We start from the raw sequence: 17,746 nt of genomic DNA on the forward strand, positions 1-17,746 counted from the left end.
TTATCATATGGAAATGCCACTGGTTTTACCTCCATATTTCAAGTTTGCTACTGAAGCTGCCGTGCAGGTGTTCATCAGTACATTTCAGTCATCAGTATTGTTAGGCCCGTAGAAAAATGACTCACAGCTTTCAACTCCTAATTTTATATGCATGCATTATTGAATTTGCTCTTTTCACTTGTATTAAATTATGATCCCATTAGCAAGGAGTTAAATAGGTTTGAGCTACATTTGTGAACTCTATGGTTATAAATACTCTCTCAGAGGGGGCTTGTAGCAGCTAGGCACTGCATAACTCTGCAATTCTTTGGATCTTCCCCTGTGGAAATGGGGGTCACTTGAGCAGAGTCTAGTAATGACAACAGTCAAAGGGTGATCCAAAGGCAAAAAGTTTGAAATGACATAAACCCTTATTCTCCTGCAATCCTAAGTGCAGGAACTCCTGGGAAAGGTGGGGAGATAGAATATTTTTAATGTCTCCAGACACTTGCACACTTTAGGCCATGTTTTTGAACTGTCACAGCTTCCTCTAGCTGGCACAGAGACAAGTAAATCCTTCCACAGTACACGTATCTAAAGTTAACTAACAAAAAAGAATACAAAGGGCCTCATGGTAGATCATATCACTCAGCATGGATTCTTCTCTTTCATAACCATCCATTGACTCCAACAGACCTGTGCAGTAATATCTGCCCCTGACTGCACATACTTTTTATGCCAGGTGATATTATGGCTTCCCCAAGAGAGGTCAGAATGAGAGACTGAGAAGGGTGGTGCATGACCATCTGGATGACTGATCACAATGACTACCAGAAATATTCTAAGTTTAAAAAATGGCCAAGAAAAATGGAGAATAACTTTTCTCTCTCCACTGGGCTGGAAATTTTCCATATGGGTTGTTCAGAAAAGTAGAAAGAAGCAAGAATTAGTAACTTAAAAGCAAATGTTTAGATGCAGGACAAGAACAGAGGAAGGAAGAGCAAGAGAGAGGGGGAAAGGAGATGGCTGAGTGGGTAAAGGCACTTGTTTTTTGAGTCTGATGCCCAGAGTTCAACCTCCAGAACTCACGTGAAGGTAAAATGACAGAACTGACTCCCACAAGTTCTCTTCTGACCTGCCCACATGTGTCATGGTGCACACACACACACACACACACACACACACACACACACACACACAAATTTAACAGTATAAACATTTTAAAAGAGAGAATTAATTATCAAAGCATTATAAATTACAATATTCCTCCTATATTAAAAGATGGTAAACAAATGTCAGTTACTGCCAGTCCTCCACACTCAGATATAAACATCCTGACACAGGTCAGCATTATGTTCATGTATTTTAAAAGACTGTAATTCACATACACCCATGCACTCACTCCACATCTGCTTGATAATCTAAATCTACTTAATAATAATGTTTATGATTTCTTCACCATAAAACATTTTCTTCTCTAGAGAACTTTACATTCTTGCCACAAGTCCCTAACATTTTTAAACAAAGTAGAATACCAAGTTGCTTTGTAAATAGTTTCAATTTCTTCATTTCTAATATCTCAGAAAGATTCATACTAAAAAAAAAAAAAAAAAAAACTTAACATTGCTCAAAATTAACAGTGTGAAATTTTTACAGTGGAATTCTAGAAATAATAAAGAAAAAATGGAGCCTGGGGATATTCCCAGATCCCATTAAATTTCATCAGAACCCCTCCAGTTTTCTCCTTCTGCTTTCTAACCAATGTTTCTGTCTTATGAGGGTTCTTCTCAGCATAAAGTTCATAGCGAGCCCTTCAAACAGCAACATCTTGGCTAATTTCTGTGATAGAAAGCTGACCTACTTTGTTAAATACTTTCTGTTCTCTATTGAGGTGAGCACAATAAATATTTCTGACTTTTAACTCTCCCAGGTACTAGTCAAGGGCCTGCAGTAATTGCTCAAGACATTACTTAAGAGAAGCATTGCTGCATCACAGTAAAAGGCCCCAGCTGGAATATATACTCTTGCTAGATTGATAGTCATTTGGAGAATAGGGGTCCTATGGACATCTAAGCCTGAAGAGAAAAATGAGGAGCGCTACCTACTCTTGTCTATGTTTCAGTGGGTAATGCATATCAAAGAGTTCTAAGTATATTCATTTGCCTTTCAGCCTCCCCTGTGATATGTGAAGGCTTAAGCAAATTGCTTGACCTGCATGTGCTTTAGTTTTATAATTTATAAAGTGAGGACCATAAATCTGCCTTCTTGGCATGGCCATTAAACTTGACCCATAATAAAATTGACTATTGTAATTATGTAAAGGAACTAGGTTGAAAAATGAAAAACTAAAAGAGTTACCTTTGAAATGGTTATTTACTGGGAAAATACAATAAATGAGGCTACAAAAGCATAAGCTATGATCTATGCCTCTGAGAAGCACATGGTTTAGAAGGAGTCACAGACATACCCAGAAATAAGGCAAGGTGGAGGGTGACAGAGGGAAAACATTTGAGCTAGGTGGGGAAAGCATCCTGACAAAAACAACATGTAAAATGACCACATGCATACCTAATTCTCTTTTCTTCGAAACACGTGTGTGTGTGTGTGTGTGTGTGTGTGTGTGTGTGTGTGTGTGTGTGTGTGTATTTAGTTGACTTGAGTTAGACTTCACAGTACCTCTAGTAAGGCACAGGAAGAGAGAAACCTGTATGAGTCAAAGCATGTTTACTTTGCCATTTTGGAAACTTAGTCTAACCCACAGCAACACAGAGGTGAGGAGCTTTCTTCTCTTTGTATCTCTCCTCACCTTGTTGAGTGGCATTATCTGTCATTTCTGATGACAACTTTTATGTTCCTTGGGTGTGATGCTGCTTAAAATGTTGGTTTTGCCTTCATTTCTTTCCTCTCTTTTTTTAAGAAATTTTTTTATTCATTTATTATTCACAGGATGGTCGAGCTGTAACAGGAATGGAGTGAGAGAGCAATGAAAGAGATACCATGATAGAGGGAGACATCATAGGGACAGGGAGAAACCTGGGTCTAGGGAAGTTCCCAAGAATAACCCCAGCTTAGACTACTAGCATCAGTGGAGAGGATGCCTGATCTGGCCTTCTCCAGTAATCAGATTAGTGAAAACCCTAATTGTCATCATTTCTATTTTGAAGCTCCCAAGAGCACATTGTTTTCCTGCCAAATTTCATTAACACTGGGTTGTTTTTTTGTTTGTTTGTTTGTTTGTTTGTTTTTTCCTGATCAAAGACTAACCTTCTGGGACTCTGATTTGTCAGAGTTCTTTACTGTCTGTGTATCTTGGAGGAGATCTGGATATGCTCAGCCTGGGCACTATAGGCATTTGGAACCAGAGGATGCATTCATTGTTGTGAAGACTGTGCTGTAATTATAGGATATTGATCAGCATGCATGGTCTCTACCTACTGGATGCCTGTATCATTCCCTAGCCCATTTTTTGACAATGAAAATGACACGAGGCATTACCAAATGTCCTCTGGGGACAAAGGGCCCTGCTCTAGCCCCCTGCTCAAAAGCTATTACACTAAGGTAACCTGCACTATAAACTGGAATGGGAACAGCTACTAGCTGTTCTGTGAAAGCTACTGAATGGCCCAAGGCCGGCATAGACCATTTGTCAGGAGAAGAACATTAATATGCCAAGATACGTCTGGGCTTAGACAAGAGTATATCGTTGACAGCCTAGAATAAGTCCCTATCACAACAAAATTCATCCATTTTCCAAAGCAGTGCTTATAAAACATTTTGTTCCAGGACTCTTCATATTCTTAAAAATTATTGCAAAAATATAAAAATATTTTGTTTATGTTTGTTGTATCTATTAATATTCATCATGTCCAAATGAAAACAACATAAAAGTAATATATTTGTTGATTTATTTTTAAAGTAAGACATCACATGTTAAAATAAATAATATACCTTTATGAAAACTATTTTCAAAACAATAGTTACAAAAATGAAACTGGCTTATTTGGGCAGATCTCTTAATATTTAGCTTATATTAAAAGATAGGATTATCATTTCTATCTCTTCATTCAATTTGTTATGATTTCACATATCATGTAGCCTATAAGGAATTTGTGTATCATGAAGTAATAATAGTGAGAAAGGCCAAATTATGCCTTTGTGTCACTATAAAATGCTTTAACTTCACAGACCCTCTAATGAAAGGGTTTCAGTGATCCCTCAGGGGTCCCTGATACACACTTTGACAACCACTGCTCTCAACCCACATATTCCACTTCTATCAATCTATGTCACTTAAATGTTTATGAACATCTTCTAAAACCAGGGTATCTAGAGGATAGATCAACCCTCCATTAACCCTAGTGTGGTAACTTTAGTCAGGTTGCTCTATTCCTAAGATCTAATCAAAGCAGCAGTACTGAACAAATTGAATGAAGTACTTTTAAGAATGAAGAACTTTGAAGGAGATTGAGACCTGATAAGGACACAGTCAGAGAGCAATGAGAAGCCACTGAAACTTTTGAAATAAAAAGAAAGTACAGAAAGGATATATAGGCCTGATGAACTCATGTCATTAGAAAACATCTTGACCTGTGTCTTTTTTTTTTTAATTAAAAGATTTTCTATTTATTTTACATATCAACCACAGATTCCCCCATCCTCCCTCTTCCCACCCCCCAGCCTTCCCACCCAACACAGTCCCCATTCCCACCTCCTCCAAGACAAGGTCTCCTAGGCCATCTGGATAAGTGAGATAGTTGTTTAGCTTGGAACTGTTTGGGGGGCTCAGGCAGTGGGACCAGGACCTGTCTCTGGTGCATAAGCTGGCTTTTTGGAGCCCAGTGCCTATGGTGAGACACTTTGTGCAGACTTGGTACAGGGAGGAGGGGCTTGGACCTGCCTCAACGGAGTGTACCAGGCTTGCTCTGTATCTTAAGACAACTTCCACAATGCTACATCTCACCCAGAAGTGATGGTGATAGCATAATAAATAGAAGAGAAAGAAAGCAACTCCCACATTGCTCTCAGGGCCATAGAAGGCCTTGCTGACCTTTCAAATAATCTAAGACACAACTTTCACTGTCAATACCATCTTAAGGAGGCTCAAAGTTTTGTGCATGTTTGTTGGAATTCTGGTTGGTACTTGAGAAGCCCAGGGTTTGAGTGTTGATGGAAGGAACTTGTGTAAAGTATGAAAGGAGCTCAATTTCCTTGTAAGACACAGAATGAAGATATTCTGGCTACCACACCCTGCACTAATGAAGAGGGTGTCACCTCCCTGCTACTAAAGGTTTATTGTTTTTCAAATCTCAGGTACTCTGAAATTGCATATAATTTTTAAATAATGATACATATCCCAGAATATCTCAAACTGAGATGATCCTTCCTCTCTCAACCTCAAATGGAAAAAGAAAAGAAAAAAGATTGGGAGCTGGCATGGCAGAAACCAGATCTTTGTGATTATATGAAGGCTTGTCTATAACCAGATATGTTAATAGGTCTAACTTATCCAAAGTAAGCTAAGAAATGTTATAGCATGCCCATAGTTATGTACATCTGTGTGCCTTCTTCCTTTAAGTCAGTGGTATTAGACCAACACACACTAACATTGGCAATACTGTTCACAAGAACTTAGACACAGTTCACTGCCTCATCATAGAATTAGGCTACCCTTTCCATATAACACATTCTTTCCCAAAGTTATTAGAGAAACTTTGTTTTAAATTCAATAGCTATGGGAAGAAGAAAGAATAGTGATCACTATTTCTATTTGAGAGTCAAACAAATATCTCAGAGAGAAAAATCATTGTCGTAGGACCAGTAAGATTTCACACATTGTGCCCAATGGTTCCAAATACAGTCTTTATACATTGAGTAATGGAGGATTGAGGAGCAAGCAGTAACCTAGCCTCCTGAAGATGTATTAGTCTCTCCCTTAAAGAGGTCTTATTTTCCCAAATTATTCCCCAAAGTACCACTCAACAGTGGTAATGTCAGTTGGGCCTTTTACACAATGCTGTATATATATATATTCCACTTTGAAAGACTCTGCTCTACTTTCTGGGGATTTAACTTCATTATAGGAACATCAGAGAGACATAACATCAGTAACTCAAAAACATCCCATGGGCCTGTTTTTCTGCTGTTGAAAATGCTCCTCATCAAAAATTCCAAGGTCTACATTGAACCTTTAATGTTAAGAGTAGTGTGTGCATAGGAATTAAAATGTATGGTTGTTGCATGTGGATATGTGTATAGTTCAGTTCCTCAGTAGATCATTTTCAGATCGGTAATAGATTTGTGTAATAGGGGACAAATAATCCAAAGGCATGCTGTTTATATAGGGTCTGTTTTCTGTTCAGATTCATCCATTTGTCTTGGTCCACAATATACAAATGTTTCCCTTTCTAGCCCTATCCCCTTCCCAATCCCCTCCCACACCCGTAACTTGCTTTCTGTCTGGAAGTACAACAAGACACCCAGTTAGATCAAACCTAACATGCCTCTATCACAAAGTTACTGCAAGCTGCCGCCGACGATTGTCACTTGAGGGGAGACCCTCCTCACTACACACAGCCTATCTGAGGAGTGCCTTTTTTTCTATCCTCATTATTTAACAGTGTGTGCCGATTACTCAAAGCGATATGGGCAGGCCCTGGTAAATATAGCGTTGCTGTAGTGTTAACTTTTTATAAGGTAATGCTCAGGTTGCCTGCAGTGTCTAAAATTACTCTGTGGCCAGGGCCCCCTGCTTTATCGCTTTCTATAGTTTTAAAGTAGTTTGAAGCTTGAATAACATAAAATAACATAATATAATGTTATTTATGTTATTTCCCACGTGAAGAACGCCTGTAAACCTTGCAGTATTGAAACTCAGTGAACAAGGCATCTTAGACAAGCTGAAAAACAAATGGTGGTACGATAAGGGGGAATGTGGAGCCAAGGACTCCGGGAGTAAGGTCAGTCGCTGAAGGTCTTTTTGTACTGATTAGCAATCACATTCTGACTACTGTTTATTTTCTACCCCCAAACGGCTTTCCTTCCCAACACACACACCCTGCCACAGTGGGACCCCTCCATAACACCAGCACTATAGAATAAGATAAATGCCAGCCTCATAGGCCTGCCATGTGACATCAACCCATTATGATATAGATCTCTTATGATTAGGGACTCGATCTGGCTCGATGCACTTCCAAAGCTATAAACTAATGAGCTGTGTTATAAAGGGGTTTTACTGTACTTCATATTCCGAAAGTTCAAAGAGAAAACAATCAACCTTAATTCAAAAAAAAAAAAAAAAGATCCAGTTGTGACAGTACTTTATCTTAATTTCTTGCAGTGTCAGAGACTGTAGTTGTAAACACTACTGGTTATTAATATATTATGTCTTTGCCATCAGAAAACAGTCAAACAAACAACAAAGACTGGTCTCTGTAAGCAGAATGATTAGCTCCCTCCCAGCTGCTGTCATATTAAATTCAGCATCTGTTTGGATCTCAAATCTCATTAAGTCTGTCACACTTTTCTCTTCCAAAGGTGTCATTTGAATCTCTATATGTAATACTTGGAAAATTTAGTCGCATGCTCCTTAAGGGTATACATTGTCAGGATTAACATCACATTGATAAGCATGAAACACTCTTCCCCGCCTCCTTCCTGTCCCCCCTTTGCTCCCCTAAGAAAGTTCTTTTTAGTTTCAATTTTTGCCTTTTCCTTTTTCTGAACTAATATTGTGGTATCAGTTAATTCATTTCATGAAATGTCACTCATTTTCCCCATGCAGTGAACCATTTTGCTACTGGTTTTCTACATCCCACATCAGGGAATTTTGTAAAACTTAAACGCATGGAATTTGAAACTGTTGTTAGTACTACAGATCACATGGGTTATGATAAAGGATCTCTTATCCCATTCAGTGCCACGAACATATATGTATATGATGGCAGAAAGAGGGTTCCAGATATTGGTCCATTTTCTGATTGACTATGAACCACCCTTGCAGCTAGCCTAGAGGGCTACCTTAAGGAAATAACCACTGTCCAATAAGGGACAGAATTCTTACTATTCACCTACCTGTCATTCACACTAGAAAAGTGACTACATGTAAGGCTGGCATGGACATAAGGCAACCCACACCCATTGAATACAATTCAGTTTTGGTTGGCCTTTTTTATTACAGTAAAGAGGTATAGGGTTGGCTCCTATAAAAATAGAATCACAAGGACATGGCCATTTAAATATATCAGGACTAGCTGAGCCAAACTACTAATGGTCAGCAATGGCCATCATCTGTCTACTATGTCTTCAATTAAATAAGACGTGCAAAATTCACAGACTTAAATAATGGGTATTCTATTTAACTCCTTTCAGCAGCAAAATGGTTACATTCCCTCTAAAAAGACTACAAAATGCTATTTTATTTTTTTTTCAAAGAAAGACTCCTGGCCCTTGGTGTGTCCTACCGCAAGGTAGGGCTCAAGACACCAATTTTTTTCTTTCCATTGTTCAGCAGTTCAGTTTTTTTTTTTTCTTTTTCGTGTAAGCAGATAGTTTAGTCAGAGTTGCTGTTTGACCTAAAAGGCACTGACCGCCTTCCTCAATTTTTCCTCCTTCTTAAATAGAGAGCAGATAGGCATAGTCCTACCTACAGTCCCTGGAGTCAAATATTAAAATGAGCTGAACTTTGTTTTGGTTTTTTTATTTTTTTTTATTTTTTTTGGTTTTTGTTTTTAGTCATCAATGATCTAGAAAATCTTTCTGATTTGTGTGGAGCCAATTGAGGACACAATGGACTCTCCTGATGGCTCCCTTAAACTTTCAGGAAGATGGAGTGAAGCCAGCTCTTTGTGTTATGCCCCTTTTCTAGCAGCACAAAGACTTGCTGCCCTGATTTTGAACTTAGCAACCAATTCTCCAAGGGAGCAATTTATCAGTCACTGGGAAAAAAGACAACTTAACCCTTTTTACACAACTCCCCATGAAGTAAATCCCCACACAAGAATATAAGGGACCTCTAATAGTCTCACCTAGTAGCTTAAAGACAAATTGTTAAGAAAGTTTGTCACAGGGAGAACAAGGGGAAAGGGGGTATTGTGAGGCAGAGAGGGGCAAGAGTGCTTCAGTTCCCAAATGAAAAGAATGTTACATTTGTAGGGATTATGCCACGGCTCTCAACTCTGGAAAATGGTGTGTGTTTAGGCTGGCAAAGAGATACATTATGCTTGTGTTTACTCTTTTGTTCCCCTGGACAAATGATGTCTTATTTAGTGGTTGAACACTATGTTAAACATTTGGAGATACTAAGAGGCATAAAGAATAAAAACAAAAGGACATTTAGGTGAGAATCAAAACTGTCAACAGAAGCACAATCTACCTACCATCTTGCTGGTCATTACGAAACATCAGCCAGTTGCCAGAGCTGAGTCCAAACACTTACACAATGTTTATTATTTTACAATTTAGAACTGTCCTATACTGTTGTGATGTGTTATGATGTTCTATGGCCTTTGTTTTCCTCAAGAACTAATCGCCTTGTTCATTTTTCTTAGGACAAGACCAGTGCTCTAAGCCTGAGCAATGTGGCAGGCGTGTTCTATATACTTGTCGGAGGTCTGGGTCTGGCCATGATGGTGGCTTTGATAGAATTCTGTTACAAATCACGGGCAGAGTCCAAACGCATGAAACTCACAAAGAACACCCAAAACTTTAAGCCTGCTCCTGCCACCAACACTCAGAATTATGCTACATACAGAGAAGGCTACAACGTGTATGGAACAGAAAGTGTTAAAATCTAGGGGTACGGTTAAGGTCTAGTAAACTAATCGGCCTTATGTTTCTGTGTGTTAACCTTTTGTTGTTGTTGTTGTTGTTTCTTGTTTTTACTTTGGTTTGATTTTAGCATTGTCTCTTTGCTACTAGTTATCTGTAAGCAATGATTGTGCCCTCTTGTCAGTAAACAGTGCATTTCTAAAATTAAGTTATGGTCTGTGACACAAAAGGAAAAACAGCAATTCTTAAAGCAGTACTGTTCAATGCAAATGTATGTGAGTAACATGTGTGACCCACATGAATAACATTTAACCATTCTAGTAGTTATAGCTTTAAAGTAAAATAAGTGAAGTTAATCTTAATGACGAATTTCACTGAGGCCAAGATATCAAAATACCATTTCAATGTTGTCAATTAAACAAGAATATTAAAAATGAATGAGACATTTTTATGTTATTTTATTCATACTAATCTTTGAAATTTGGGATGCTTTTGTACTTAGGACATACCTCAAGCGATACTAGCAACAGATCAAATATTCAATAGTTACATGTGCCCCAAGGCTGCCAAGTTAGACAGTACAGTCCTAGAGCAAGCAGATATTCTGGAACTATGGTTTAAACTAGAAAATAGAAGCCAGACCCTGCCACCTCAGGTAGGGAAATGCTTCCATGAAAGAGTTGTGGTTCTTTTAATTAAACAGTGGAAGCATGAAACAAATTTCTTAATCTTTGAGTCCGTTTGTTATCCCTTCCTTGGAACTGATGGTGCTCAGGTAAGTAAGAGTCTAGGTTCCTTGCTGCTGACCAGACCAAAATTAATACTAAGGAAAACCTGACTCCCAATAACTCATCTAAGTTTATAGGCAAGCATGTATTAGAATGATACCTCCATTCTACAAGAATATAAAAGAATAAAGTTTTACCACCTTCTGAGTACATTTGCCTAACTGACATGCCTATGGAAAGTGGAACAGGACAACTAGCAACTTCCTATACCTTATTTTAGGTGGCTACCTTTGACATCGTCAGTAAATGTCAATATGCTCTAATTTCTATTAAGACTTCTACATTTTGACCTTCTTATATGTAAGCCTTCAAATATAAGTTTAGTCAATTTTTAAACATTTTATCCAAATAAATCATTTGCTATCGCCATGGAAGCATCATTTTATTTGATGAAGTTGCTGGTTGTCCTGTTGTCCTACAGATTGCAGCCTTTGGCTACTACACACTCAGTACAATGAACTAACCTGTTAACAAATTGTTTTCACTGTATTTGTGAATGTTCAATCCATAAGTTCATCTGTCATTAGCACTATTGGCATGCAATCATTTAATGTTCTTGTGTGCTAGTGCTTTGAGTTGATGATTCAGTTCAGTTGGGGGCACATCATTTCCTTTTTTCATAGGACAGTTCAGGAGCAATTTCAATCTAGCACAATTACTGCAAATCCCAAAGAGTTGAAGTCCAATTATTTAGTATATCTTAAGAATATATAGCAGTGTTTCAAGCTCTGTCACATCTATTCCCTCAGTTGTGATTAAATGCAGCAGGCAATATTTTCCCTCAGGTACCTAAAACTCAGTCACAGCTAGCAGCTTGTTCAAGGCAATACAACTAGATAGTGGCAGGTGCAGGTTTAAAGTGCAGCCCTGCTTCCTCAATCTGTAGTCTGGTAGTCTTCAGGAAACTTGAAGCCTTAGTGAGATTTTGTCAGTTTGAAAAGAGATTGTAAGTTTGTGTCACAGCTGTCCATGAAGGCCATCAGATGGATCAGCAGTTTAGAGCACTTGCTGCTCTTGCAAAGGGCTGGCATTCAGTTCCCTACATCCACATGGCAGCCCATAGCCATCGGTAACTCCAGTTTCAGGAGAGCCAATACCCTCTTCTGTCCTCCACAGGCATGGTACATGTATGATGCACTAATATTCACGCAGACAAAACACTCATGTACAAAAAAATAAATACAATTAATATATATTGTTTAAAAGCCACTTGGAAAACTTCTTAGACCCTCCATGCCCCACTCCTTGTACATTCCACTCTATGTAATACTATACATACAGGGCTCCAAGAATTATGACCCTACGTTCCAATTACTATAGCCTCACAGTCTCTTGTTAAATTCCCAGAATAATGTTTTTCAATCACAAGTTACATGGAGATGTTATGAGTATGTGGATCCTAATACAGATCCTAGAAAAAACTTCAGAAGAAGAAAAGGAAGGGGAAACTGAAAGAGAAAGGAATGAAGGAATAGAGTAAGAGGGACAGAGAGAAAAAGAGGAAGGAGAAAAGAGAGAGGTGGAAGTAGAGGGAGGGAGAGGTAGAACTAGATTATCAGTCCTTTAAGCATGTCATTATAGCCTTAAATAGGAAGCCACAGAACACCATAGTGGATGGAAAAGTCTCAAAACCTAGCTTGCTATAATAGCTTTCTGGCTTTCTTCTAGTCAATTTGATTACTGCTATTGTTATTGTAGAGCAAAATTATGGATAATTGAAACAAAAGTCTATTAGACATAGACATCACTACCATCATGGTTACAGCCCAGTTACCAAGTTCCTTAGCACTTATCTCTGGCATAATAAAGTAGCCTGAGAAGAGCTGTTTAAAAAACAAAACTTCCCAGTCCTTCTGCCCTTGGTGTTAGGAGACTTAGCTCCTCCCCTATTCATCTTTGATTTCTGAACAAGTCCTACAATATCTCTACATACATCCTGAACTCTTCTCTAGTTTCTTGTTTTCTGAGTTGGCCTTTGTAGTGAAAAGGTACCCTGAAGTTTTACTTGTTTTGCTAATTATCAGGGCCTGCCTTATGAGTTTATAGGACCATTAAGTGATCAGGAAGTATGACTCAGTTTAAGTCACCCTGAAGAATAAGATCCAATAAAGTATGTCTAATAAAAAGGAACCTTGGAAAGGATATGGGGGTCTCTACTCATTTTCTATGGCTGGTGGTGGTACCATGATTACTGGTGTCAGGAGAAGATACACCTTAGTTTCAGATTCTGTTTAGCATTCACTTGGAAGGAGAAGTTCTCTTGACAACCTGCTACCTCTCGAAGTTACTAACCCGGCATTAGAAGTAAAACCCCACCTCCAAGCATTCCCTGTCAAATGACCCCAACTCATTGCTCCAGGGGTTGACAATCTTAACTGCTTTTAGAAATCACCCAGTTTCCTCAAACCTAGGGAAAACTACACCTCACTTCTTTGGCTTCTTTGGTGATGTTTTTGAAATCCCTCTCATTTTTGCAAGACCTCAACAAGCCTGGAATTAAGGGGAAATTCCATTTTTCCTCTACTCTGGACCATCCAATGAAATATTAATATTTTCAAAGTAATCAACTTTCCTTATATATGTAGATATTCTTTGAGTGGGAGAAAGATTGAGACAAGGGCTTACTCTGTAACCCAGAATTACCTAAAACTCACAGCAACTCTGAGTACTGTGAATCATAGATGTGAGCCATCAGGCCCAGCTTATTTTTTGTTGGAGCTTATTTTTACTGCTTAAGAAAATTATGAAAAAAAAAAGAGGAAAAAGAAGAACTAATTTTATGTCAAGTAGAGACAAATTTCTGAATAACTGAGGCAGTGATGTTCTTTTTTTTTAGAGGGTTTTTATCTCAGTAGTGATACTGTTTCCCTGATTGCTGTTTAAAAACAGGAAACAGTCACTGAGAGGTCAAGTCACTTTCTTAGAGTTATGAGACCAGGTAAAGATGTAACATTGACAACAAGAAAGAGAGAAAAACAATTCCAGATAAGGAGATACCATTGATAACAAGAAAGAGAAACTACTCCAGATGAGGATATACCATTGACTATAAGAGACAGAAATCACTCCAGATAGAGCTATATCATTGACTATAAGAATGAGAGAGAGAGAGAGAGAGAGAGAGAGAGAGAGAGAGAGAGATTACTCGAGATAAGGATACATCATTGTCTATAAGAAAGGGGGAGAGAGAAATGACTCCAGATGGGATATACCATTGACAATAAGAAAGAGAAGTGACTCGGGAATTGGGGTACCAAAGAATACCTTTTCCTACTTCCACGTTAACCTTTTGGCTCTTTGCACACATCTTTAACATTCTCACACGTGTTTATTCCAGGACTAGTGTTAGATAATGATGTTATTTATTCAATCTAAATTAAGGATTCACTCAAGAGAAAAATGAGTGTTCCATTAGTGTACAAGCAAAGGTGATTGAGAAGGGCTATGAGCCTGAACAGGAGGCAAAAAAGTGATCCTGAGTTTACAGTCAGGAGCAATGTACACCCTACATCTAGTCAAGGCCATGAAAATGAGGGTATTACCAGCATCCTCTCAATCAGGCCACTAATTTCAAGGCAAAGCACCCATAGTTGCCAAGCTGCTTCATGGGTATCACTGCTGTTGCCTGTTTTCTAGAATGTGCTATCCCTTTAAACTCCTTGTGTTACTTTCAGACTTTAAACACTAAGGTTGAAGGTATTAAGAGAAAAGAGCAGTCCCCCATCAAGGAACAAATAAGACATTTTCTGTTCATAGTCAAAGGGATTTGAATTCAGTAATCCTAAAATTGTGTACCCTCTGTCCTAGGAAAACAATCCTTGTCACAACTGCAATAAGAATATACTCTGCAATGTATTTGTCCTGACTGCCTCTATTTAAATGTCACTAAAACTTTATAATATACCTACAGCCTGAGTGATTAAAGTCTCGAGTTAGACTTCCTGCATGTTAGTACAATCCACGCATATGATAGAAAATCACCCTAATTTAATCTATTCCAAAGCATCTGCATCAGTTGAAAATATTAACCAGACCTGTTGCCTACATCCAATCAAACTGGGGGTGGAAGTTGGCTCCCGTAATGCCAATTTAAGAAAACAGTCACTTTGTTTGTCCAAAGTCAAGTGAGCCATTAATAAATGTCTTGGTTCCCAATAAAAGTCCCTTCACATTATAATGTCCCCTTGCCTTTGCAGATCCCTTCCCACTGGAAGCATGTAATGAGAGGAAATCGCTGAAAATGTGGCTGCTTCAAGGATCCTGAGCCAGATTTCACTCTCCTTGGTGTCGGGCATGACACGAATATTGCTGATGGTGCAATGACCTTTCAATAGGAAAAACTGATTTTTTTTTTCCTTCAGTGCCTTATGGAACACTCTGAGACTCGTGACAATGCAAACCATCATTGAAATCGTTTTGCTTTGCTTGAAAAAAAAAATAAAATAAAACCAAGAAAAAAGTGGACATGCAAGATTCCAGTATGCGGGAAAAAAAATCTTAATAAAAACATCAGTTCAACAAAAGCCATTCTTTGATACCACTGCACAATATACAAAACCATGTTCTTTAATACACACACACACACACACACACACACACACACACACACGCATACATATACATGCATACATGCATGTATACACACACACACACACACAAATTAAATTCCAGTTCAGCAAATAGACCCATCTTAGCTAAAAGAAGTAATTCCTCCTGATTAAAAAAAAAAATCTGTCTCCCAGTGTTTGGGCAGACAAACAGGCATTTCTTCTAGGATCTGCTGATCAGATGTTTTTGGTATTTCCTGTTGGTGGTGATGTTCTGTGCACCCTATTTCCTTTCGATGTTGCTGAAATGTGTATATCTTTAGAATGTAAATGTGACACTTAAGAAAATTCAAATGCTTTGGGAAAGAGACTGAGTGGTGACTTGGTGTTCTTGCAATGGTTTTGTGGGGGAAAAAATGTGTGGAGAACTTCCCATAGTGGAAGTGAAGGGATTAATAGAGCTTTTGAAGTTGACTTCTGTGTGTAGCAAGGGGTGGAGCACTATCAGGCCTACCTCTCGGTGCTTTCCTAAAGTGGATCCCGGAGCTTTCCAAGAAGCCTGGATTTACAGCTCACAGATCTGTTTCTCTTGATTCAGTGTGCATTTTAAGTTGATATAGCCAAGTAGTAAGCATTGAGGTGAGGGAAATGCTGCCTATTCTCCCAGTTGTGTTTGGAATATCTTTCTCAGAAACAACACTGTGTTTAGCTCTGCTTTCTCTGCTAAGTATGCCTTTCAAGTGTACAACACGGAGACAGGACCGTGTTACAAGGCAGGCCAGTGGGTTCAGACCACAGTTCTCAATCTGACTTTACTCTTGCTAGGTCTGTTTTACCAGCTGTTGCCTGTTACCGCCTGCCTGTGGCTCTCCGTCAGACTGCATGTGTCCTTTTCTAGTTTGCAAAGACTAAGATGCATTCCCAAACCTATTGCTAACCTGAGGGACCTCAGCATCACTCCCAGGTCCTTGCTTGGAGCAGTTTCTCTACAGACTCACCGAAGATCGCTCCACTGCTCCATGGGCTATCAAGTAACTAATTGCATACCTGCTGTTGGCATCATCAGAACAGTCAGAGGAAATAGTCTCCGCTCACTAATTACCTCCTATATAACGACGTATGCTTTATGTAGTTCAGTAGTTTGCTCTCATCAGTAATGTACATTGGAAAGTTTCCAGACTGTACAAATTAGGAGCCCACCTTCATTTCCCAAGTGTGACCCTTAGATGCTTAGTTGACTCGCTGCATATTTGCTCTCGTCTTTAGAAAAGAAAAGAAGAGGTCTCGTTCCAATGAAACATTTCCAGAAAGGTGTAATATAAACTTTCATTCCAGAAAGTGTGTCATAAGCAAATAACTCACATGTCAGATTTTAAATGGTATTGAACACAAAAGAAAGCTGTTGTGTTTTGTTTTGTTTTCATGAAACTGTGATTTTTCAACTTATGAATGCTATGATGTCCCAGTGCGGGAAGCTAATGCTGTGTGAATATGAAGTTGTATAAAACAAAGCAACCAACCTATACACAAATGTTTTCATAGGCACTGTATAAAGAGAAATGTATGTTTATTGACTCAAATCAGTTTTTCAGAGAGGAAACTTTACTGAGATTAAGAAGCAGGTAAATTGGTTTGTTATTTAAAAAAAAAAAACTTGCATGTTTAAAAAAATGTTGATTGCTTCAAATTTCTGCTATTAACTTCAAGCTATGGGATTTTGGCGGTAGTCACTTGAGGATTTTTTTCCAATTCTTTTCTTTTTGTTGTTAAAGCTGTACTTCAGTGAACAGAAAAATTGCCAAGCAAACTAATGGCCGTAAAAGTGTAAATTGCATGTGTGGGCATAATTACCGAACCTCATTGCTATGAGGTATTGTACAAAGTTTTAATACATTTTGTAAATAAAATTGTAAAGAAAGAGTTCTGTCTCTGCACATTGACTAGCTGTTTCAAATTTACTTGGTGTGGGTGCCGAGACGTTATTATTCACTAATTACCTTCTCACCTGAAGCCCTGCCAGTGCTCTCCCAGGCTCCTTACTGTGAAAAGGGTGCATCTCTCCCCATCCCAACTGCAAATCAGTCAAGCCTCAGTCAGCCAAACTGAGTCGCACTCCCACATTTTACATTAGCTTAACGTGAAGGTCTTCCACTCTCCTTCTTTGCCTCCAGCATGTGTTAGGAGTCTTTCCCTCCTCCACTGGAAAACTTTTATTCAATCAAGAGTCACCAATTTAGTATAGGTAAAGAAAAAATGCAGTGGACTCTATTGGCCTTAGATTTCTGAGGGAGAAATGGAAAGCTACTCATCAAGCCTGATTTGTAGTTTCTGAACATGGAATACAAGTTTATCTGACAAATGAAGCAAGTTAAATATAGACCAGCTCTACAGTATGGTCACAGTAGAAAACAGGGAATGATAGTAAAGGAAAAGAGAAGGGATATTTTTTAGAAGAGAAGAAAGTGCAAGAGAGATGTTAAAGAAATAAAGATAGAGAGAATTAGAGAACTAAGACTGAAAAAATGAGTATAGCAGAATTGGTGCCTAGCTCAATAGTCATCAAAGAGATTTCATCCAACAAATGGTGGAAACATATGATGAGACCCACAAACATTAGGCTGAGCTCAGGGAATTGTACTGAAGAGAGGGAAAAAGGATTGTAGG

General features: G+C 38.5%; 1 protein-coding gene across 5 annotated transcripts in view; it reads left to right on the forward strand.

The window, feature by feature from the left end:
* Gria3 (glutamate ionotropic receptor AMPA type subunit 3) overlaps window positions 1–17,002 on the forward strand; it is a 277,058-nt gene extending 260,056 nt beyond the window's left edge. For 3 of the 5 annotated variants that reach the window (XR_004943712.1, XM_036175082.1, XM_036175081.1), the window contains 3 exons: window positions 6,821–6,935; window positions 9,528–9,775; window positions 14,732–17,002. Coding sequence is in view for 4 of the 5 variants with exons in the window: in XM_036175082.1 (XP_036030975.1) it covers window positions 6,821–6,935; window positions 9,528–9,773 (361 nt within the window). In the remaining variant the exon portion in view is untranslated. Of the gene's footprint in view, window positions 1–6,820; window positions 6,936–9,527; window positions 9,787–14,731 lie in introns of all 5 variants that reach the window. The other 2 variants (XM_036175084.1, XM_036175083.1) reach the window with 2 other exon arrangements.
* The last annotated feature ends 744 nt before the right edge of the window (window positions 17,003–17,746 follow it).

The sequence above is a fragment of the Onychomys torridus genome, chromosome X (genome assembly GCF_903995425.1).
Source record: "Onychomys torridus chromosome X, mOncTor1.1, whole genome shotgun sequence".
Taxonomy (NCBI): domain Eukaryota; kingdom Metazoa; phylum Chordata; class Mammalia; order Rodentia; family Cricetidae; genus Onychomys; species Onychomys torridus.